A 25,839-nucleotide genomic window follows, 5' to 3' on the forward strand; every position below is an offset into this window, starting at 1 on the left:
CTTCAAGAAACACACATGAGGCGGGTTGACACCCACAAAGTCAGAATTAAAGGATGGAGTAAGACCTTCTGGGCCTCAACTGACAGAAAGAAGGCAGAAGTAGTAATCATGATATCTGATAAAGCCAAAGCAAAAATAGACCTGATCAAAAGGGATAGGGAAGGTAATTATATTTTGTTAAAAGGGACTTTAGACAATGAGGAAATATCATTAATCAACATGTATGCACCAAATAATATAGCACCCAAATTTCTAATGGAGAAACTAGGAGAATTGAAGGAAGAAATAGACAGTAAAATCATATTAGTGGGAGACTTAAACCAACCATTATCAAATTTAGATAAATCAAATCAAAAAATAAATAAGAAAGAGGTAAGAGAAGTGAATGAAATCTTAGAAAAATTAGAATTAATAGACATATGGAGAAAAATAAATAGGGATAAAAAGGAATAAACCTTCTTCTCAGCACCACATGGCACATTCACAAAAATTGACCATACATTAGGTCACAGAAACATAGCACACAAATGCAGAAAAGCAGAAATAATGAATGCAGCCTTCTCAGATCACAAGGCATTAAAATAATGATTAGTAATGGTACATGGAAAACCAAATCTAAAACCAATTGGAAATTAAACAATATGATACTCCAAAACCGTTTAGTTAAAGAAGAAATCATAGAAACAATTAATAATTTCATCGAGGAAAATGACAATGGCGAGACATCCTTTGAAACCTTTTGGGATGCAGCCAAAGCGGTAATCAGAGGTAAATTCATATCCCTGAATGCTTATATTAACAAACTAGGGAGAGCAGAGATCAATCAATTGGAAATGCAAATGAAAAAACTCAAAAGCGATCAAAAGCAAATTAAAACCCCCATCAGAAAACCAAACTAGAAATCCTAAAAATTAAGGGAGAAATTAATAAAATCTAAAGTGATAGAACTATTGATTTAATAAATAAGACAAGAAGCTGGTGCTTTGAAAAAACAAACAAAATAGACAAAATACTGGTCAATCTAATTAAAAAAAGGAAGGAAGAAAAGCAAATTAACAGCATTAAAGATGAAAAGGGGGACAGCACCTCCGATGAAGAGGAAATTAAGGTAATCATTAGAAATTACTTTGCCCAATTATATGGCAATAAATACACCAATTTAGGGGATATCGATGAATATATACAAAAATATAAACTGCCTAGACTAACAGAAGAGGAAATAGAATTCTTAAATAATCCCATATCAGAAAATGAAATCCAACAAGCCATCAAAGAACTTCCTAAGAAAAAATCCCCAGGGCCTGATGGATTCACCAGTGAATTCTATCAAACATTCAGAGAACAGTTAATCCTAATACTATACAAACTATTTGACATAATAAGCAAAGAGGGAGTTCTACCAAACTCCTTTTACGACACAAACATGGTACTGATTCCAAAACCAGGCAGGTCAAAAACAGAGAAAGAAAACTATAGACCAATCTCCCTAATGAATATAGATGCAAAAATTTTAAATAGGATACTAGCAAAAAGACTCCAGCAAGTGATCAGAAGGGTCATTCACCGTGATCAAGTAGGATTTATACCAGGGATGCAGGGCTGGTTCAATATTAGGAAAACCATCCACATAATTGACCACATCAACAAGCAAACCAGCAAGAACCACATGATTATCTCAATAGACACAGAAAAAGCATTTGATAAAATACAACACCCATTCCTATTAAAAACACTAGAAAGCATAGGAATAGAAGGGTCATTCCTAAAAATAATAAACAGTATATATCTAAAACCATCAGCTAATATCATCTGCAATGGGGATAAACTAGACGCATTCCCAATAAGATCAGGAGTGAAACAAGGATGCCCATTATCACCTCTACTATTTGACATTGTACTAGAAACACTAGCAGTAGCAATTAGAGAAGAAAAAGAAATTGAAGGCATCAAAATAGGCAAGGAGGAGACCAAGTTATCACTCTTTGCGGATGAAATGATGGTCTACTTAAAGAATCCTAGAGATTCAACCAAAAAGCTAATTGAAATAATCAACAACTTTAGCAAAGTTGCAGGATACAAAATAAACCCACATAAATCATCAGCTTTTCTATATATCTCCAACACAGCTCAGCAGCAAGAACTAGAAAGAGAAATCCCATTCAAAATCACCTTAGACAAAATAAAATACCTAGGAATCTACCTCCCGAGACAAACACAGGAACTATATGAACACAACTACAAAACACTCTCCACACAACTAAAACTAGACTTGAACAATTGGAAAAACATTAACTGCTCATGGATAGGATAAGCCTATATAATAAAAATGACCATCCTACCCAAACTTATTTATCTATTTAGTGCCATACCCATTGAATACCCAAAATATTTCTTTATTTGATTTAGAAAAAAACATAAAATTCATTTGGAATGACAAAAGATCAAGGATATCCAGGGAAATAATGAAAAAAAAACACATATGATGGGGGCCTTGCAGTCCCAGATCTTAAACTGTATTACAAAGCAGCAGTCATCAAAACAATTTGGTACTGGCTAAGAAACAGAAAGGAAGATCAGTGGAATAGACTGGGGGAAAGCGACCTCAGCAAGACAGTATACGATAAACCCAAAGATCCCAGCTTTTGGGACAAAAATCCACTATTTGATAAAAACTGTTGGGAAAATTGGAAGACAGTGTGGGAGAGACTAGGAATTGATCAACACCTCACACCCTACACCAAGATAAATTCAAAATGGGTGAGTGACTTAAACATAAAGAAGGAAACCATAAGTAAATTGGGTAAACACAGAATAGTATACATGTCAGACCTTTGGGAGGGGAAAGGCTTTAAAACCAAGCAAGACATAGAAAGAATCACAAAATGTAAAATAAATAATTTCGACTACATCAAATTAAAAAGCTTTTGCACAAACAAAACCAATGTAACTAAAATCAGAAGGGAAACAACAAACTGGGAAAAAATCTTCATAGAAACCTCTGACAAAGGTTTAATTACTCAAATTTATAAAGAGCTAAATCAACTGTACAAAAAATCAAGCCATTCTCCAATTGATAAATGGGCAAGGGACATGGATAGGCAGTTCTCAGATAAAGAAATCAAAACTATTAATAAGCACATGAAGAAGTGTTCTAAATCTCTTATAATCAGAGAGATGCAAATAAAAACAAATCTGAGGTATCACCTCACACCTAGCAGATTGGCTAACATAACAGCAAAGGAAAGTAATGAATGCTGGAGGGGATGTGGCAAAGTTGGGACATTAATTCATTGCTGGTGGAGTTGTGAACTGATCCAACCATTCTGGAGGGCAATTTGGAACTATGCACAAAGGGCGATAAAAGAATGTCTACCCTTTGATCCAGCCATAGCACTGCTGGGTTTGTACCCCAAAGAGATAATGGACAAAAAGACTTGTACAAAAATATTCATAGCTGCGCTCTTTGTGGTGGCCAAAAACTGGAAAACAAGGGGATGCCCATCAATTGGGGAATGGCTGAGCAAATTGTGGTATATGTTGATGATGGAATACTATTGTGCTAAAAGGAATAATAAAGTGGAGGAGTTCCATGGAGACTGGAACAACCTCCAGGAAGTGATGCAGAGCGAGAGGAGCAGAACCAGAACATTGTACACAGAGACTAATACACTGTGGTATAATTGAACGTAATGGACTTCTCCATTAGTGGCGGTGTAATGTCCCTGAACAATTTGCAGGGATCTAGGAGAAAAAAACACTATTCATAAGCAAAGGATAAACTATGGGAGTAGAAACACCGAGGAAAAGCAACTGCCTGAATACAGCGGTTGAGGGGACATGACAGAGGAGAGACTCTAAATGAACACTCTAATGCAAATATTATCAACATAGCAATGGGTTCAAATCAAGAAAACATGTAATGCCCAGTGGATTTACGCGTCAGCTATGGGTGGTGGGGGGGGGGGGAGGAGGAAAAGAAAATGATCTATGTCTTTAATGAATAATGCTTGGAAATGATAAAAAAAAAAAAGAACCAATGGAGAATGAAGTTAGCAGAGCCAGAGAAATGATGACCACAACAAAATAAATAAAACAACACTGAAAAACTGCCACAAAAAAAAAAAGAAAGAAGGATACATTAGAAGGGGAAGGAAGTGGTAGAATGGGCAAATTTTTCTCACATAAAAGTATTGTGCAAAGAAGAGCTTTTATAATGGAGGGGAAAGTAGGAGGGGCGGTAGACAATGCTTGAACCTTATTCTCATACACACACACACACACACACACACACACACACACACACATATATATAATTTATCCAATAAGGAAGTGGGAGGGGAATGTTATAGCAAAAAGAAAAGTGGGAAATGATAAAAAGGAGGGTGGATTAAGAGAAGCAGAGAATAGAGTTAAAATAGTCTTGTGAAGAGGGACAGGATAAAAAACAGATTGAAAGAAATAAATGGAATAGAGGAAAATATAGTTAGTAATCATAACTGTGAATGTGAATGGGATGAGGTCACCTCAAAAATAAAAGCAGAAATTAGAATGGAACAATATATTATAAGTTCACACTTGAAGCAAAAGGACAGAGTTAAAATAGAGGGCAGAATCTAATATACTTCAGCTAAAGTAAAAAAGGCACTGGTAGCATTTACAAATTTAGACAAAACAAAAGCAAAACAAGCCCTAATTAAAAGAGATAATTGGGGAAACTACATTATACTAAGAGATTCTATAGACAAAGAATGTTTACTGCAAGTTTCTTTGATAGAAGCCTCATTTCTTAAATATATATTGAATATAGAATCAAGTCAAATTGGTAAAAATAAGAGCCATTCCCAACTGATAAAAGGTCAATGGATATGTAGGCAGAAAAAAAGTCAAAGCTATCTATACTCATAAGAAAAAATGCTAAATCATTATTGATAAGAGAAATATAAATTAAAAGTGGCTCTGAGGTACTATATCACATTTAGAAGAAATGACAAATGCAGAGGGGATGAGGGAAAAATTGGTTTGCTGTTGGTAGAGTGGTGAACTTGTCTAACCATTCTGGAGAACAATTTGGAACTGTGTTCAAAGAGTTCTAAAACTGCATATTTGTGGACCCAGCAATGCCACTGCTCTAGGTCTGTATTCCAAGGAGATCAAATTAAAAAGACCAATACATATACAAAATATTTATAGCAGGTCTTTTTGTGATGGTAAAGAATTAGAAATTGAGGGAATGCTCATCGATTAGGGAATGGCTGAATAAGTTGTGGCATGTGATTGTGACAGAGTAGTATTATGCTAGAGGAAATGAGTGGGGGGGATGGTCCCAGAAAAATATGGCAAAAACCAACATGAATGGATGCAAAGTAAAGTTTAGAACTGGGAAATCATTGTGCACAGTAACAGTAATGTTGTAATAATGATCAACTATGAAAGACTTAACTTGACAACTCTGATCAATACAATGATCTAAGACAACTCCAAAGGACTAATAATAAAAAATACTATCCACCTCCAGAGAGAGAACTGATGAACTGCGAGTACAAATTGAAGTATAACCTTCTCACTTACTTTATTTTTCTTGTATTAAAAAAATATAACTACTCTGGAAATAGGTTCTACATGATTTCACATGTATAACTGATATTGTTTACCTTCTATGTGGCTAAGACAGAGAGCAGGAAGGAGAGAATTTGGAATTCAAAATTTTTAAAAGAATGTTAAAAATAAAAAAATAAAATATGGTCTTCAAAAAATGACATAGATTACTTACTTTTCCTATGGCAAGTCCTTCATAATTCAATTTTCCTTCCTTTATAAAACTGTAGAGTGGAGAGCCAGGAACTGAATTAAAATCACCACAAATAATGATGGGACAGACAGTGCCATCTTTCTGATGGGCAACACTGGAAATCTCTGCTAGTAGCATAGCCAGCTGAGTCAATTTAATATCACCTCGCCTTGGATTATACAATAGATGTGTATTAGCGACACATATAGGAGAAGCAGTACAATGAAATTTGGGCTGCAGGAGTAATACTAGTCCAACATTGTCTCTGTCCAATAGAGGTATATCACGGCGGTAAAATTCCACAGGGTTTGCTGACAATAGTGTAAATTTGGAACATTTGAAGCAAATGGCACAACCATCAGGTTTCCTTCCTGTACGCATTTTATATTCACAATGATATCCTATGAAAAATAGTTTAATAAGTAGTTAGTTTTAGCCAGAGAAGAAATACTTTTCTTCCACTATTTTTAACATTAATGTAGACCTTTCAATTTGAAAACATGGAAATCAGAATAACATTGTCAGTTTGATATATATCAAATGCTTCAAATATCTCTAAACAAATGGTGCCATAATTTTTAAAGCCTAGGTTTTTTGCCCAACCATGGTATGTGTAACTATTTTTACTGTTAAAATTTAATATTGTTTAGTTGTTGAAAGTATAAATTTAGCTAAACATTGTATCATACCCAATGATTCCAAATTTGGCTTGATCTCTTTTCTATAATGATCTTCTTGTACTTCTTGCAAACAAAGAATCTGGGAGGAAAATAAAAGAAAGTAACATTTGAATTCAGCACATTAGTAAAGATGCTGAAGGAAAATTATATGTTCCTTTCATAATTAAATATACATTTCCAAAATTTATGTTAGCTATATTAGAAGGTATTTTTATAGCTTTAATTCAATTTTGTTTTATTTTCAGTTCTAAACTGCATCCTCCTTTCCTTCCTCCCCATCCCTCATCCATTGAGAAGGCAAAAAAAAATTACATTACAAATGTGTTTAGGTATGCACAACATATTTCCACATTGAAGAAAATAAAAAATATGCTTCCATATGTACTTTAAGTCCCTCAATTTTCTTTCTGGAGATGGTTAGCATGATTCATAATAAGTCCTTTGGAACTGTGTTTGATCAGTGTATTGATTCTAGTTACCATGTCTTCCAAAGTTAAGTATTTTTACAATATTGCTGCTACTGTATAAATTGTCCTCCTGGTTCTGCTCATTTCACTTTGCATTAGTTTATACAAATTTTCTTAGGTCTCTTCAAAACCATCTCTCTCATTTCTTACAGCACAATAGTTAATCCATAACTTGCTCGGCTATTCTCCAATTGACAGGCATCCCCTCAGTTTCTAATTCTTTGCTGTTACAAAGAGTTGTTAAAGTCTTGCACATACAGACCATGTCCCTCTTTCTGTGATCTTTTTGGGGGTATAGGCCTAGTAGCAATTTTGTTAGATTGATTATGTACAGCTTAAGAGCTTTCATGGCACAGTTTCAAACGTTTCCATAATGGTTTGAGTAGTTTAAAACTCCACCAATAGTGAATTATTGTACATGTTTTCCTACATCCCTTCCAGCAATTATATTTTTCCTTTTTTTGGTCATTAATTTGAATGGATGGGGTACCTCAATTGTTTTACTTCATATTTTTCAAATTATTAATGACTTAGAGCATTTTTTCACATACCTATTGATGGCTTTGATTTTTTCCTCTGAAAATTGCCCATTCATATATTTTGAACATTTATTAATTGGAGAATGGCTCTTATTCTTGTACATTTGACTCAATTCCCTATATATTAGAAATGAGACCTTGATCAGAGAACTTGCTGAAAAGAATTTTTTTCCCCCAGTTCCTTGTTTTCTTCTAATTTTAGCTGCTCTGGTTTTCTTTGTGAATTTTTTTTTTAATTTTAGGTAATAAAAAATTATTTATTTTATTTCCTGTGAACCTCTCCAATTCTTGTTTAGCCATAAACTCTTTCTCTACCATAGATCTGATTGGTATTTTCTTCTACATTCTCTAGTTTGCTTATATCACCTTTTATGTCTAAACTGTAATCATTTTTAATTTATCTGCTAAACTATTTTCCAGGTTTCCCAAAAGTTTTTGACAAACTTTTTTTGTCTTTGCCTCCAATGATTGAGATCTTTAGGTTTATAACACTAGGCTACTGTGCTCATTTGCTTCCCTATATGGTATACTTCTAATATATTCTACTGAACAACCTATTTCTTTCCCAAGATCAAATTGTTTTGATGATCATAGCCTTGTAGTATAGTTTGAGATCTAGGACTGCTAAGGCTTCTTCCTTCTCATTCTTTTTCACTGACTCTTCTGATATTCTTGACCTTTAATTCCTCCAGATGAATTTTGTTATGACTTTTTTCTAGCTTTACAAAGTAATTTTGGTAATTTAAGTCGTATTGCAATTTTTGTTATATTGGCCTAGTATACTTATGACCAATTAATACTTCTATCATTTAAATATTTTTGCATAAAGAATATTTCATAATTACGTCTACATAGTTCCCTCCCTTGGCAAGTATACTCCCAAGTATTTTATAGCTATATATATTTCAAATGGAATTTCTTGATCTATTTCTTTCTGATGAGTTTTGTTAATAATATACAAAAATACCAATGATTTGCTTGGGCTTATTTTATATCCTGCAACTTTGCTGAAGTTGTTCATTATTTTGATTAGGTTTTTTAATTAATTCTTTTGGTTCTCTAAGGAGACTATCATATCAACTGCAAAGGGCAATAGTTTTGTTTCCTCATTACTTATGCTGATTCTTTCAATAGCTTTTTATCTCTGATATTGGACATCCTTGCTTTGCCCCTGGATCTTGGAAGGGCTTATAGTTTATCTCCATTTCAGATGTTTACTTTGGTTTTAAATACCACTTATTTTAAAAGAAAGCTCCATTCATTTCTGTGTTTTCTAGTGTTTTTAACAGGAAGGGAAACAAAATAATAATAAAAAAAAACTCAGTGGAATTGCTTTTTGGCACTGGGAAGGGGGAGGAAAGAAAGGAAGGAAAGAAAATGAATCATGTAAACATGGAAAATATTTTTAAATAATTTAAAATAAAAAAAATGAACATGAATGGGTATTACATTTCTGCATCCATTGATAGTCATGATTTTTGTTGATTTTGTTAATATGGGTGATCTTATGCTCATGTCATTCTTTTTTTTCAGTTGTTTTAGTTTTCTTTCTGTTTTGACTCTCCCTGACTTAGGTATAAAGACCTTATTTGTGTCACAAAAAAATATGGCAGGATTCTTTGTCATCTCTTTTTAAAATTCTTAACGTAGTATCAAAATTAATTATTCTTTAAATGTTTGATAGAATTCAATTGCAAATCCATCTGGTCTCATGGTCCTTTTCTTAGGGAGTTTATTTATGGCTAAATATCTTTTTCTATGATAAGGTTATTAAATGTTCTTCTTCCTATTCTGGAATCCAGGCAATTTATATTTTTGTAAATACTCATCCAGTCCATTAAACTTTCAGTTTACAATAATGTCATAACTGCTTTTATTTCATTTTCACTGGTTGTGAATTCACCTTTTTCATCATATTAGAAGTTATTGAAAAGACTTGGGGTTTAGCTATTGGGGTGTGGGGGGAAGACATAGGTTGGGAAAGGGTCTGTTTACACAGTAAAAACTCAAAATATTTGAATATTTTTAAAAAATGGAATTCTTATATTATTAATATCTTTTAAAACCAAAACATTTTCTTTGTTAAATCTTAATTCTTACTATTGGTAGATGTTACACCAAAATCTATAAAAGCAAACCAACTATCTCATTTTAACATAAAAATCTGGCATCATAGCTCAACCTTTGAATCATTCTGATGTTTCAAAACCCTTTAACCTGGCCTCTTCCTATCTTTCCAGTCTGTCTTATACTTTACTCCCTTCTATTTATTCTGTGATCCAGTGACATTGTCTCCTTGCTATTCAGTTAATATAGCACTCCATCTCTTAACTCCAAGCATTTTCACTGGTTGTCTCCTAAGCCGGTAATGTTTTCCCTCCTCATCCTATCTCCTAACTTTCCTGGCTTCTTTCAAGTATCAACTAATATCCCACTTTCAACAAGAAGTCTTCCTCATCCTTTAATATTCATATCTTTCCTCTGAAATCACTTCTAACTATGTGGTATATATCCTGTTTTGTACATGGTCGTTTGCATGTTGTCTCCCCTGTAATTGCGCCCTTGAGAGCAGGACTTTTTTTTTTGCCTTTCTTTGTATCTCCAATGATTAGTACAGTGTCTTGTACACTGTAGGCACTTAATAGGTGTTAGTTGACTGAATGATATATGTTTAGTATCACTTAACATTTTAAAAAAATTTCTCTGTCAAAAATGTCATTTCATTTTTTGAATATACTTATTTCATAAATCCATTCTGGAAAATTATACAGTTAAATATACCAACATATCATTAATATCTTTCTATAAATCTTGTACCTTTGAAAAAATCAGTTCTATAGTTGTTATTAAACGTCTTCCTTTCCTGCTTCAAGAACTGAATGATTCTACAAAGGTAAAACCATTTAAGTAATTAGATTATTCTTGCATAAGGCATGTTCAATAATATTATATACTTACATCTGCATCCATGTGTTTAATTTCTCTTAGTATATTGGGAAACCTAAAGCCCCAGATCAAGACTGACTTTCGGCAGTGTCTATAGAGATATGAGTTATCCTCCAACAAATCCTGTGAAAGGATGTTATAGGACATGACTGAAAACTCAAATTTTTCTTTCTCATCTTTATATTTTTGGTCAACACGTTTATCTCCTAGGATCTTCATGTTTTCTTTATTATGGTGATTGAGGGATTCCCAATGCCGCTTTATCACACCTGTCAAAATACAGTAGACAGAATATAAAAGATTAATTTTAGAAGCATAAGCACATCTACCTATATATCAAACACTCTCTGCTTTTTAAGAATTCTGACTTAATGGCATCCTCATCCCTAGAATAACACTACATATAGCAAAAAGTCTTCTCTAACACTATAGTAAACAATTACCAAATTCAGTCACCAAGGCAGCCTCCAGTCCAATGATATTCTGAAGAAGAAAAGAGGTTTGAAGACCTTTCAGGCACCTAAGTCCTTTAGGCATCATGCAGCTTGGAAAAATTAAAAATATAAAAATAATAATAATAAATGACATTTATATAAAACTCTTAAGCTGGCAAAGTGCCTTACAGACATCATTTTATTTGATGCTCACAACAACCCTGGGAGGTAGGCAGTGTCAACAGTTCATTTTAAGTTGAGGAAAACCAAAGTTTAAGTAACTTGCCTAGTCACAAAACTAGTGTTGAAGTAACTTTTCATCTTTTTTTCCCTTATAACCTGTTCTTTTTTTCTCTCATCCTGAATTTCTTCAGGCATGATCCAAAAGAGACTTCAAGCCAGAATGGCCTCTGGGCCAGGCATCCTGGAAGAGATGCTGAGTAGGAATGGATTGAAACACTGAGGCAGCAGCTGTTTACTAAACTGAAACAGAGTGACTGATCAATCTAGACAGAACAAAGGCAATCAGAATATACTAAGTAAAAGCCAACCAATGTGGTATGGATGCAATGTGCTAGTTTAACAACTATAGTGGGCATGTAAATCTGATGAAGCAAAAACAAAAACCTGATTAGGCAACCTCCAAGATAATGAGGCACAGCTTCAAAAATTAACAGATATAGGCATATCCTTAAGTTGGTTCTAATATTAGAAGAAGTAATATGACATAGGATAAACTTAGTTCCTTAAGAGGGAACATTATAATAATTTGGAGACTATAATCCTAGGAATACAGCATCTATACTCTGAATGCTCAGCAGAATTCTCTGATGAGATTTCTCCCCTCTTTGTTGGAATCCATATGGGATAAAAGCCCCCTGGAGGGTGTTTGGTAGATGCTGTCTGAACCTGCCACTACTGAGCCATTGCCTATAGCATATATGAATACCAGTTTTGCTGGTACCACCTTGGACTTACTCATCTTGACAACTATTTATTATACATCTACATGTAAGGCACTAACCTTGGGGCTAGAAGAGCTAAGAGGTATTTTGGATGAGGTACTTGGATCAGTAACTATTTTCTGATTGACATGAATATTAGACTCCTGGACATACTGTCTGCTTTCCATCACTCAAGGGAGAAGGGAATTTATATCTGTAGGTACTGGCTGCCTTTATGACTATAGTGAAGCTTAGTTATAATGTATTAGCCACATGACTGTAAAACAAAATTAATCACCAATATCTTATGTAATATATGCCTTACTACAAATGAAAGCAGCATCTGAATTCTAAACAATGACAAAAGTCTGCCATTATTTTGACCTGTCCTCCACATTGTTAAGGCTCTGCTGCCACAGAAGCTGTTTTAAAAGAATATGAAGCTCCTAGAGAATCTGGATTCAAAAGCAAATAAAGGGAAGAAGCTAGAACATTTTACAAGAGCAAACTCTGGAGGCATACATATAAAAAATTAGAATATGAAGAGAAATACTTCATTTCCATTCCCAAAATGTTTATCAGTTTCTGCAACATTCCAAACAAGTGACCTTACAGTCTGTGTGAGAACTCCAAGAACAAGGTATTAACAGCCACATAAAGCAGCTCATTCCATTTTCAGATAGTTCAATTAGTTGATCCTAAATCTTCATCCCTCTAATTTCTACTAACTCATTCTTGACAGAAGAGAACAATATGATTCTCCTTCCAATTCTCCAAATCTTCTCCCTCCCCAAATCAGTTTTTTACTTTACTATTTCATTGCCTAAAAAAACCACAATTCCTTTATAGGTCCTTAATAAGCATCCTCTTTTTAAATCGAAAATACTTCTGGGAGTGTTAGAGGGTTGTTAATCATGTACAATGGGAAAATAATTTACATCATTTTCCCTCCAATAGACTGAGATGTGGAAGGTTAGTTTTTGTTTGTTTGTTTTGGGCAAGGTGGCTTGAAGAAGAGAGAGATGGGGGTAGTGACATAGATAATTTTAGAATATGGAACACTTTAGAGTAAGGGAAAGTGTAGATCAGGATAAGATCCCAAAGTAGAGTTAGAGATGTAAAGGGTCATTAGGGAGCAAGAAGAAACTATCACAATTGGAAGCCTAAGAAGTAGAGAGAGAGAAGAGTAACTATTATTATAGACTGAAAAATCTCATTTCTGAAGTAGTTTGTGTTTTGAACACCAGGAACTCCATGCCAGGATTATTCAAATGTAAATGCACCTTTTAGATTTAAGTTAATAATTTATACAGTCACAGAACAGGATATCAGAAACAATTTGTGCCAATTTCAAAATTTTGCTGATAGTCCTACATCCAAGAAATAAGTATTCAACTCCCTTCTTCCTCCTTTTCTCTACTCTTTGGATCCATAATTTGGACTATGGATATTAGCATTCACCTACATTATGAATTAAATAATATATTTTACATGAATACATCTTGTCTTCCCTAATAGAATGCAAGCTCCTTCTGGGTGTAGATTATTTCATTTTTGTCTTTGTATCCCTAGTAGTAGTACAATTCCAGGCACACAATAAATAAATGTTTGTTGTTTGATTGAAACAGGCTTTTGTGGTTACGAGATGAAATTTTATTTCAGTGGAAAAGTATCTTCAAAGGTCCAAACTCCTAGATTAAAAACAAACTTTCATAATTCTACTCATTCCTAAACTGGATATATATATTGTAGCTCTCTCAGAGGTGAGAGAAGCCACAAGGTAGGAAGATAGAGACAGGATAGAAGTTTTGATACCACGAGGGAAATGACGGAGTCCTGATAGAGATATGAGGTGTTCAGAATGAGTCTTTATTAATTATCAATGAGCCACAGCTAAGCTCTGATCAAAGGACCAATTCAGTAGGCTATTCCAGTCCTGAGATCCATACCACGCAGGTCAGAGAGGTGAATAGAGAAAGATTAAAGATGGAGCTTGGCCAGAGGCCAAGCTCCTGCAAGGACAGCCATCAGGTAGCCTGAAAGAGAAGGAGCGAGCAGAGAGCAGAGGGCAGAGAGCAGAGAGCAGAGGGCAGAGAGAGGGAAGGCGGAGCCTGCTGGGCTAGATATAGTTTTTGATATGCAAATATACACAGTACATAGGGATGATTCTCATTGGTCAATGACAAGGCATAGGTGTGGTTTCTCTTGACCAGGTGAGAACAAAGAAACCTGTTTTCCCACCTAACCTGGGAGAAGCTGGGGTCGAGGGTCAGAGGCCTTCCCAGCCATGAGCACTACTGAGCATGCCCAAGACTGAGCAATCTGCACATACTGTTTTCCCCTTGCCCCTAGTTAGGAGTGGACTGCTACATATATATTTATGCACACACATATATATATACACATATAATCATGCAAAAATGTTGTAAGTTATAGTCATTCAAAAGGATAGAAAGACTTTTAAATGCCTTACTTGAATATGAAGGACAATGGTATATATACAGATGCAGATTTATGTGTGTACATTTAAAATTTAATACGGATTTTACAGTTCTTACCATTCATAAAGTTTGCAAACCCATTTTCATTTCTTGTTAGTTCTTCAGAACTACCCTAGTGATATAGTAACCCTCCTGCATTATTTTTTGTGCAATCTGTTCTAACTTCTGAGGTGGTATTAGAGAAAGGCCTAAGTCAAGTCTAACTTAAACAAGTTTATCTCGAGCATTTTTTTTTCATTGAGTCTTCTAAAGTGACTCATGGAATGCTCAGGTTCTAAACCTCAGTTATAATATGAAAACCACTGTGATACAGTAGGCATAGTTTTTAGACTCAATTATCTTCTCCAAAAGTCATATAACAAAAGTTTATATAACCTATTTATGTCAGGAGAAATATCATGATCTGAGGAAATAAGTGGGAGATCTGATCCAATTTTTAGGGTACCAAATTAGAGTCCTAATAGTTATGCAAAATTCTTCAAGTTTTACCTCAAAGTAGAAGTCTATAATAATACTATTGTTTCTTGCATGAAAACCCTTAATCTGTCATTAAATGTCTGATGGAACAAAAACAATTCTACTATTATATGACTTTGGGTAAGTTACCAAATATCTCTGAGCTTTAGTTATTTCACCTTTAAAATGAGAGGTTGAACAAAATCATGTCTAAATCTACAACCTCTGAGAACTTTTCCATTATCAAGACACTTGGAGAAGTGTGATCAGACATAATTGTCAATGTAATAAAATACTTCCAGAATTTAATTGGCCTTACCAGCAAGTTTAATCACTTTATTTAATAGCATAACAGGTTTATGAAGAGAAAAATAAAGAGAAAAGATGGCATATTTGTGGAAAAGGATTCAAAAAGAATTGGGAGAAGTGTATTAAGAAAAATTGATTTCTCAATGATTAAGAAAATAAGGTAATCTCTTAAAGGGTGAAAGAGAAAAAAACTGAAATGAAAAGATAACTAAAGAACAAAAAAATCCCTATCTGATAGAACTTAAAGCCTTTAAGTTTATAGGTACCAATTGATGACCATACTGTCTCTAAATACACTATAGCTGAATTAAGCAAGAAATATTAACAATTAATTTGTTTTCCTTTCAGATTTGGAATTTTAAGTATAACAACATTTATTTTTAAAATGTATCAATATTCTTTGAATATTATTCACATTTAATATTCTGAGAATACCTGAAGAAACCTATCTTCTCCAGTCCTAGACAGTGTACTGTGCCTTCACTTGAGAATCACACTAACTACTTTAATGTGATGGATTAATTTCTTACCCTGAACTCAGTTACCACATTCAAGTTACTGAGCTACTGTCAAATATCTATGTGTATCAGCTCAGGGAGCGTGTGCACAAATGAAATTAAGTGATAATCCCTAAATGCAATTTAGGAAATATTTTCTACTCCTCTACTTTTGAGGAAATGCTGATTTAGAGCATCTACACACAAACATAAAAGGTGCAAGAAAAATGGGTAGTCTACAAATTTAAAGGCTAAACAGATTGTTCCTAAAAAATTAAGAGTTACCTTGCTATACTAATTTCTCTTTTAATTCCCAAATCTATCTCATTTGTGGAACCACAAGGCTTCTACTTTTACTCCAGGTAAGTTTTTAAGTGAACATGATAAAACAATTTTAGAAAAGCACACTACACAGTAATAATTTATAAGAAAACAATTAGTGAAGGACAAATACCAATTGTCTGAACACATCTAAGAGTTAATTTTTTTTCCAGGGCAAAATGTAAAAGTTTCAAGTTTCAGTCTAATGGCTGAAGGTCATTTCTGAATCAAGACACAATGTATCACTATTACCTTGGGATTTTCGACGTTTTGATGCTGGTTTATCTTCCTCAGAGTTCATGATGTAACTAGAAAGGTGAAACAAAGATGTATGTGTAAAGTTGTCAGGTCTCCAATTCCAGTACTGAAACTGACTTCGATTAGGTAGAAACAAACAAGGTGGCCTCCAATTTAGTGAGCAATGCTGACTGCTGAAGTATGGATAAGGAGCCCAAGAATAATTTCCAGGCCACCTCATACAACTAGAGATGTGTCTGTTCCAGCAAAATCTTTGAGAAATATCCCATGACGTAATCCTGTCTCTGCCCAGGCTCTGCAGGTGATAGGGTAACATGGGATATCTAAAAGAAATAAATATTGTAATTAAGGTACCATTTTGGTAAGTTACAATTGAGTCAAAATATCAAATTATCAAGTGATCCCATTTCATCCTGTCTCCTCCAAAGATTGCCCCCTCTGTCCTCCCCACTCTTTCACTTACTTTCAATCTTTCCCTTTCTACTGGCTCATTTCCTATTGCTTACAAACCTGAAAAAAAAAAGAACTCATTTGATCCTTCCATCCCTTGAACTACTGTCCTATATCTCTTCTGCTCTTTGAAGCCAAACTCGTCAAAAAGGCCATCTACAATAGGTGCCTCCACCTTCTTTCCTCTCATTCTCTTCTTAACCTCTTACAATCTTGCTTTGAACCTTATCATTCCATTGAAACTACACTCTCCAAAGTTACAAAGATCACTTGGTTGGCAAATTCAATGACCTTTTCTCAATACTCATTCTCTTTGATCTCTCTGCAACTTTTAACATTTTGGTCAACTCTTTCCACCTTGCTTTCTCTTCTAAGTTTTCAGGATAGTATACTTTCCTGGTTCTTCTACCTATCTGGTCACTTCTCCTTTGTCTCCTTTGCTAGATCCTTATCTAAGATCATGCTCTCTAATCATGTTAGAGTTCTGTCCTAGACCTTCTTCTCTTCTCTCTGTATACTTCATTGAGTAATCTCTTCAGCTTCCGTGGATTTAATTACATCTCTATGCTGATGATTCTTAAGTTTACCTTTTCTGGCTCAATCTCTCTGCTGATCTTCAAAGTCACATCTCCCAATACCTTTGGGAGGTCTCAAACTAGAGATTCTATTGATATCTTAAACTCAATAGGTTCAAAACAAATCTCATTATCTTTCCTCCCATACCTTCCCCCACTACTACTACTTTCTGTTACTGTAGAGGGTAACACTATCCTCTCAGTTCCTGAGGTTTGAAATCTAGGAGTCATCTTAGACTTCTCATTCTCCCTACATTCCATATTCAAGCTATTGTCAAGACCTGACCATCTCACCTTTTGAGTATGTCCCCTTCTCTCCTTTAATACTGCCACCACTCTAGTGGTACAGACCTTCATCACCTCATACCTCTCAAGTCTCTTCCCAATCTAATCCAAACCATTCTCCATTCAACAACTCCTAAAGTAGTTTTTCTGAAGTGCAGGTACAATCATGTTATTTCCTACTCAATAAACTCCAATGACTTCATGTTACCTACAGGATCAAAAACAAAATGCTCTGGTATTATTATTCTAAGCCCTTCATAAGCTAGTCCTCTCCAGTCTTCTTACGCCTTTAATCCAGTGACATCAGACTCCTGGCTATCCTACAAACAAGACTCTGTCTCTCAACTGCAGACTTCTTTCTGGCTGTCCCTTGTGCCTGAAACACTGTCCCTCTTCAGAGCTTCAACTGTTTATTTCTGGCTTCCTTTAAGTCCCAATAAAACACTATCTTCCACAGAAAATTCTGGTGCTTTCCCTCTTTTAATCATTTCCTATTTATCCTGAATATAGTTTGCTTTGTATATAGTGTTTATATGTTACCTTCCCCATTAGATTGTAAACTCCTGGAGAGGATAGTATTGATAAGGAAGGTAGAGAAGGATTGCCTAGAAGCAGTAAGGGACTATGTAATATAAAATTATAGTGGACCCAGTCATAACAGTTCTGTGATTTTCTACACCTTCATTCAGTGGCACATGTGTGTATAGTAATGAAGGTGGTAGACAGACTGTAGGTACAAGGGGATCAGAGACTCAAGAGGGCAGTGTAGAGTAGAACTGGTTCAACAAAGGGTTAAGATGGGAAAAAGAGGAGAGAATACCAAGAACTGAGGAGTCAGAAGAATAGAGTCACAGTGAAGATAAAGAGTAAGGTTTGGTAAAGTGAAGACAGAGGGAGAGGTGTAAGGCCAATTGATTATGGGCAGATATGGGGATTTGGGAATTCTTAAACATGGAGGTGATGGGAGAAACTAGGTAGCACAATGGATAGAATGCTAGGCCTGAAGTCAGAGAATCTGGGTTCAAACCTGGCCTCAGACACTTCCTACAAGTGTGATTCTGGGCAAGTAACTTAAACTCAGTTACTTTTTGTTCTTCTGCTTTATAATCAATACCAATTCTTTTTTTTTTTAAATAATCCTTAACTTCTGTCTTGGAGTCAATACTGTGGAGACAATGGGGGTTAAGTGACTTGCCCAGGGTCACACAGCTGAGAAGTGTCTGAGGCCAGATTTGAACCTAGGACCTCCCAACTCTAGGCCTGGCTCTCAATCCACTGAGCTACCCAGCTTCCCCCAATCAATACCAATTCTAAGGCAGAAGGTTACAGTTTTTAAAAACAACATGGAGATGGTGCATTAGTGGGTGATGGCAAGATCAAAAGCATGATCATTGTGTGTAACTCAGGTAGACTGGAAGAATAGGTCATGGAAAATGAGTAGGTTGAGGAATTAAGTGGTTAAATTGTTATCGAGAAAGTCAATATGTATGAGGAAGTCCCAAGAATGAGGGCAGGAGTAGGATAGGAGAGAAAAATTGTGAGCTATGCACCAAACTTGTGGTAAAAGGAAGAGGAGTGGCCTGGAAGTCTATAAGACCAGTGATGGTGAACTTATGGAACTACTCTCTATGGGCATGCAGGCCATCCTCTCCCTCAAACCCCACCCCCTCAGTTTGTTACTAAAAAGGCAGAGGAACTCAGAACTGCTTCCCTCCCTGTCTCCACTGTGCCTGATGACATTTTTTTCACATCACCCACCCCTTTGCCCAGCAGCCCAATGAGAGCACACAGGGAGTAAGGTGAGCAGCTCACAGGTGGCAGAGCTGGATGGGTGCAGGGCGCTTGAGCCATTCCCCTCCCTCTTTCCACACAAGCCTCTCATCACCTGTCCCTCTGCCCAGCAGCCCAATGAAAGCACTTCCTCCCTCCCCCGTCTGGGATGGGGCAGGGCATAGCATCAGGTATCTGGTGGGGAGTGAGCACAGCACTTGGTCTAGGGGGTGAGATGGGGGCAAGGTCTGGTACTCTATCTCTAAAAGGTTTGTTATCACTGCTAAAGCCAATGCTATACCAGGATTTTAACTGGAGGAGAAGTTACCAAGTGATGGAAGCAGGGGAAAAACCTGGAAATGGTACTGGGGAGCAAGGAGAATTCCAATCATTTAGCTGAGGAGAATGAATGAAGGTGCAGCCAGTCCTGTAAAAGGTGGCCAGGGAAGCAGTATCCATCAATGGAGAATTAAGTTTCAATGATTGCTAGAAAATAGAAGGAATAGAAAATGAAATATTTAGGGTAAAGGGAAATTTGTTGCCACAGAATAGGGATTCCAGAGGGTACAGTGGAAGGCATGAGTGGCATTTAGTTGGGACTTTGTGGTGGAAGGGTTGAGGGGAATGGGAATAAGGGCTAAGGTGGTAGAAAATGGGGAGTGGAATTTAGATGATGGCCTACAGGAGTTCAGAATCACTGGAATGCATAGGATACGACCAGGTGTGAGAATGAATGTTCATCACTGAGTGGCAGATACCACTCCTCTTCCCAGAGGAGGATGAAGATCAAGCAGGAAACAAGCACAGAACAAGATGGTGTAGGAGATGGAAAACTACAGTCAGACTGGAGTCTCATTTCACTACTCTTCCCTCCAAAGGTTGGAAATTAGGCAAGGGGAGATGGAAGACTTGAAGTCAAAGAGAATTTCTATCCTCTTTACACAATGGGCACTTCACATCCAGGAAGGGAGATCAAGCAGCAAGAGGTGAAAGTTACCTTGGGCTGGTGAAGATGGAAGTCATGCAGCTGGCCCCTAGTAGCCTTCTCTCAGCAGACATGTTAAGGAGGAGATGGAAGGCTCACCGTCAGAGCAAAGCCTTGCTTTTCTTCTCACCTGAGGCTGGAGATCAGGGATCTTCGACGAAGAGACTCACAAATGTCTACCTAAAACAGCCCTCCCACTAGAATCCAGTTGGACATTTCCATAGATATTTCAACAGCAATTTCAAACTCATTAAGGCCAAAACGGAATTCATCATTTTCATAAAACCAATCCCTCCTCCAATTTTCCTATTTCTGTTGACAGCATTAAATTAATACAATTCAATGACCAAATTCAAAATTTCAGAATCATCTTGAACTCTCTTTCCTCTATATTTGTACCCTGCATTCAATTAGTTAAGTTCTGTCAATTCTACCTCCATGAGATCCCCTGGACTAATCTCCTTCTCTCAAGGCAATCTACATCACACTTAACCATCTTTGATTTCAATTTTTAGTTCGTTTCCCTGATGCCACTTTCATTTTTCCAAACCATCATTTACATAGATGCAAAAAATTAATATCGACTGCTTGGCACAGAGCAGATTTTTATTGATAAATATTTATTGATCCAATACAGGCCTAACCATGAAATTCTGCTCTAAAAGTTTTAATTTAATTAACAAATTTGAGCAAAGCACAAATCTCTTGACTTGGACACCAAAGGACAACTACAACTCGACGCCAATTTGTCTTTCCAGGCTTGCCATACTCCCTTTCCAGAATATAAGTTGGAAGGTACCTCAGAAGTCCTCGAGTCCAACCTATACTTTCATAGGAATACTCCTACAACTTCCCCAAACAAACAGTGATACTTAAGCCTTTACTGAACAACTAGTCAGGAAGGAGTATCACAGAATCATAGAATTTAAGAGTTGTAAGGAACCTCAGTTCATCTACTCCAACTCATGAGGAAGCCTGTTCTGTTTTTAGCTCTGAAAATCATAAAGTTAACATACCTTACATTCTAACCAAACTGGATAACTACCAGGTTTTTATTGATTTCTTTCTGCTCTCTCCCACTTTAATGCATTTTCAGGGGCTGGCACAGATGGAATTATACTCCTTTCATAAATATCTCCATTTGCTATAATTCTGCTTTTCCATCAAGGTCCAAGTTGCCTTTTAAGATCCTTTCAATTGGAAGTGATCACTCTATATTACACTAGCCTATCCAGATTTCAATTTCATTACATTCTGTCTTTTATCATACTTTATGGACTTGCCTTATTCTCACATTATATAAAAAGCTCTATGAGGTCAAGGAATGCTGTTTTCCCATCTTTTAATTCCCTGTACTCAGAACAATGCTTTGCACAAAATATAAATATATTTCATTTGAATCTTTAGGCTGGAGAGTACATTACATATAACCAACCCTCCTTTTTTTACAGTAAGGAAACAAGTTTAAAGAACTGAAATGATCTACTTAGATTCACACATCTATACACTGAGGCAACTAGATAGCTTGCAGGGCCTGGAATGCAAAGACCTAAATTCAAATCTGACCTCAGAAACATACTTGCAGTATATGTAATCCTGGGCAAGTCATTTTACTTCTGTGTGATTCTATTTCTTCAACTGTAAACTGGGGATCAAAATACCACTTACCTCTCTCAGTTGTTGTGAGCATCAAAAATATTTTTAAAGCATTTAGCACAGTCCCTCACACATTATTTTAAATTTATTTGCCTCTTTTTTCTCAGCTAAATTGTAAATTTGTTGACCACATAGGTTTCTCTGTACTTCTTGTATCCCTCATATTGAATTATTGAAAGAACTGATCACAAAGTCATAAATTTAGACCTGGAAGTGACCTTAGAGCTATGATGTCAAATTCAAATAGAAACAGATCCCTGTGGGCCACATATTGACTCAGAAACCATAAATTGGCATTATCAATGTTGCATTATAATTTTATTTATTTTGTTAAACATTTCCCAATTACATTTTAACCTGGGGAATCCTGCCTGGCAGTTAACATCTCTATCTTAATTTAGACCAACCTTCATTTTACAGATAAGAAACTGAAGTCCAGGAAATTTTAAATGACTTGGCCAAAATCATACTGGTAGTAACTAGCAGAGCCACAATTTGAATCTAGGTCCTCAGACTCTAAATCTAATATTCTTTCCACTGTACCAAGTTGTTGTTAAGGCCCTCAGAAGGCTGTAACTGTAAAAACCAAAGACTATCTTTTTTTTGTTTGTTTTTTTTTAAATGTTGATGACACTAAAATTATCTATAACAATTGAAACTAAGAAATCTACTCCACCTAGACACATTCTGGTTACTGTGACCCTGAGAAAGTTCTTTAGCTTCTCAGTTCCCTGAATAATTCTCAGAGTAGCAATTTGGAGGCAACTAGGTGATGTGGTGAATAGAATACTAGAAGTCAGAGACTTGAACTCAAATCCCCATCTCAGACAGTGTGACTCAGAGCAAGTGGCTTCATAATTAACTAAATAACTATTATTAGAACTTACAAAGTAGATGTTTTTCTGTGTAGTACTGATGACTGACATTTATATAATGCTCTAAGGTATACAAAGCATTTTACAAATATCGCATTTTATTCTCACAACACCCATTTTACAGATAAGGAAACCGAGGCTGTCAGTGGTTAAGCAACTTGCCCAAGGTCACACAAGAGCCTAAGGTTGTATTTGTACTCAAGGCATAAGTCTCCTCTTCAGGAAGAAGGGAAAGAGACAGGGAGGGAAAAGAAAGAAAACAATCCTGCCCCCACGAACCCTGCCCCGCCCCCCAAAACCCTCCTCTTGACCAGATTTAGACTTTTAGCCCGATCACCAAAAGTTTTTTGGGCTCGAAACAAAATACCTTAATAGATCTAAAAGTCAATAATTCGGTAACAATGAGATGTTACACCAAAACTAAAATAGTCATTTAAATTGTTACCCCCCACTCACAGGGCACCACAAACACTAGCCCTCAACTCAGTTCAAGCACTAGTGTGTAGTACGTGTCCACACAGCAGGTGTCCATACAGCACCAAGTTAACCAGACCAGGGATGGGGCACCGGGTACCAAAGTAAAATAACAAAGGCCCCAACCTTATAGGAGCTAAAGTTCGGGAAGGGGGGTGGTCCCCACACTATGACAACAAGTAAATGCACAGTAATTTCAAACGACACCCCCGCCCTCTCCTTCACCAGCCGGAGGAGTGGGCCGGGGAGGAGTAGTGGGCCGGGGAGGAGGAGCCCCGCAAAAGGGTCGGCGGGTCCGGGGGCGGGCCAGGGAGGAAGGGCAATAGTCTAAGAAAGAGCGAGCGGCCGTCGGCCCATCACAGTCCACTCAAGAGCTCAAGGCCTCACCCGCCTCCGCGGGTCTCCACTTATTTACCTCATCCAGGTCCGCCGCTGGCTCCTCTTCCTCCTCCCCCGGCCCCGCCTCAGGTTACATACCTCAGGCCGCCCCCGCCCCCCTACAGCCCGCCCCCGCCTCCTCCCAGCCATACTGACCGGCCTCTTCTCACCGCACAGCGGCTATAGCCCCTCCTCACACAACGCCACGCTTCCATCCTCCTCCTTCCGGAGGCCTGCTGCCTCTGGCCGCTCTCCCTGACTCAGCCTCGACAGCCAACTCAGCCCCATCGCCTGCTGGCTCGGCTCCGGCCCCAGCTGCAAAGCACGCCGGGAAATGTAGTTGCGACTGGCAAATAAACAACCATCTTGTGATGCTACCTTCCATTTTCTCACCAATCCTAGTGCTCTGTTTAGAACACATGCGCAGAGACCGCCGTACTTGAGAAGGCTGAGTAGCGAAGTCGGAAGCTGCCAAAGTGCGGAGAGCTCTGCATTAAAGAGACAAATAACTATAATCTATATATGGTATTGAAAGCTCTGGCTCGGGTAGTGGCAGAAACAGATGGGGGCGAGGGGAGTTCGGATAGCTTAAAAAAAAAAAAGAAAAAGAAATAAACTTGCTTTCCTTTCTATTCGAATTCCCATATCAATTATTGACGGATGCAGTCACTTAGCACTTTAGCACTGACTCTTGGAGTAGAGGTAATGGCTCCTGGGTTTTGAGCACATATTCTTATTATTCGCCTGAACCGATCAAGGCAGAAAAGAGCTGTCTGTAGTCCTAGAATCAGCCTAGTGACGTTTACCAGGGCTCGTGACCAAAAACTGGGCTAATACAAATTTTTGACCACAGGAATTCATGAATATCATTTACTATGAGGGGAAGGATTGTAATATGAATACAAGAAGAAAGCATACATGTTAATGAAAACAAGAGGGTATATAGAAATATAGATGTATGTGTTATGTGTGTGTATGTCTGCCCAATTATGGTGGTAAGAAAACCAGGAATAACTTCATATTTGCGACCCTTCTCACTTAGTTATTATAAAGCTCTTCAGTTGTGGCAAGCATTTAAGCGGGAGCTATGTGTGCAGTGGATAGAATGTTGGTGCTGGCTTCTGAGACTTTTTAGGTGAGTTACCCAAGATAAGTCTCTTATACTCTATCTCAGGTTCCTCAACTGTGAATTAGAGTTAATAACAGCACCTACGATAATACCAATACAGTGCCTTGTTTCCTGCCTTCAATAAATAAGTGTTAAATGAGATTTGAGAATTATATGCAGAGAGATAACTGAACCTATGGAAGCCATTGAGATCTCCAAATAAAATAGCATAGAGAATTCAAGTCCAGTACAATATCTCTTGCCATATCCATGGACTCAAAAAAAGCTGTTGGGGTGAAAACTAAGAGGAGAACTACAGGGAATGAAAAAGCCTGATGCTAAAAAAAAATTTAAAAAAAGGAAAAGGAGAAAAATTTGATATTTTATCTATATTTACTTATTGCTTTTACAGATTATTTAGGCTTGATGAAATTACTTTTTGGAAAGGCAATTTTAGGGTACTAGACATATGAAAAAGAAATATTTTTCATTGTATATATTTTGGTTCATACTGCCCTGTTCTCTAATTGTACTAATTTAGAAACTGATTATATCTTATTGGTTGCTTATATGCAATATTATCTTATTCATTGTTTCAAAAGTCTATGTCTTATCTATCATCCAAATTGCAAATTATTTACTTGAAAGGGCCCTATTTTTATATTAAATTTTTTATTCTACAATGCTGGTACCATTTTAGATACACTGAAAAATACTTTTTGATGGCATAATTTGCTTACATAGTGTTGGTGCCATTGGTAGAGATTATTAGCTCTGTGTAAGCAAAAAGTAACCAAATGTCCTTTCCATCCTGCATACAAATTTTTGAATTTGTAATGTAGGTGACTATTGTATTTTCTCAGTATAATGTTGCTTTTGATTCTACCTTTCTGATGATTTCTTGTTCACAAAGAGCCTGAACTTTCAAACCTTTCACAAATATTTATTAAATGGATACTGTGAGACAGGTGCTGTGCTAGGAAAGGAAATACAAAGACAAAAATAAAACAAGCCTTACTCTCAAGAAACAGACATTTTACTGGAGGATACAATATGTATGCATCTAAGTAAATACAAAGTTTACAAAGTTATGAGGGAGTGTAAAGAAGTTGGGGTGGGGTGAGGGGGACATGGAGAAGGAAA

The 25,839-nt window shown here is 36.5% G+C and overlaps 1 protein-coding gene across 19 annotated transcripts in view; it reads right to left on the bottom strand.

Moving 5' to 3' along the window:
* ANGEL2 (angel homolog 2) overlaps nucleotides 1-23,926 on the bottom strand; it is a 40,199-nt gene extending 16,273 nt beyond the window's left edge. For 2 of the 19 annotated variants that reach the window (XM_016430150.2, XM_016430152.2), the window contains exons 1-5: nucleotides 20,218-23,671; nucleotides 16,135-16,463; nucleotides 10,433-10,689; nucleotides 6,478-6,547; nucleotides 5,771-6,189 (exon numbers count right to left, since the gene is read on the bottom strand). In XM_016430150.2, coding sequence (XP_016285636.1) covers nucleotides 5,771-6,189; nucleotides 6,478-6,547; nucleotides 10,433-10,689; nucleotides 16,135-16,463; nucleotides 20,218-20,279 — 1,137 coding nt within the window. In that variant the 5' untranslated portion in view covers nucleotides 20,280-23,671. Of the gene's footprint in view, nucleotides 1-5,770; nucleotides 6,190-6,477; nucleotides 6,548-10,432; nucleotides 10,690-16,134; nucleotides 19,535-20,217; nucleotides 23,680-23,744 lie in introns of those variants that run through there. The other 17 variants (XM_016430148.2, XM_016430149.2, XM_016430147.2 and 14 more) reach the window with 17 other exon arrangements.
* Between the last annotated feature and the right edge of the window lie 1,913 nt (nucleotides 23,927-25,839).

This window comes from Monodelphis domestica, chromosome 2 (genome assembly GCF_027887165.1).
Source record: "Monodelphis domestica isolate mMonDom1 chromosome 2, mMonDom1.pri, whole genome shotgun sequence".
Lineage (NCBI taxonomy): Eukaryota > Metazoa > Chordata > Mammalia > Didelphimorphia > Didelphidae > Monodelphis > Monodelphis domestica.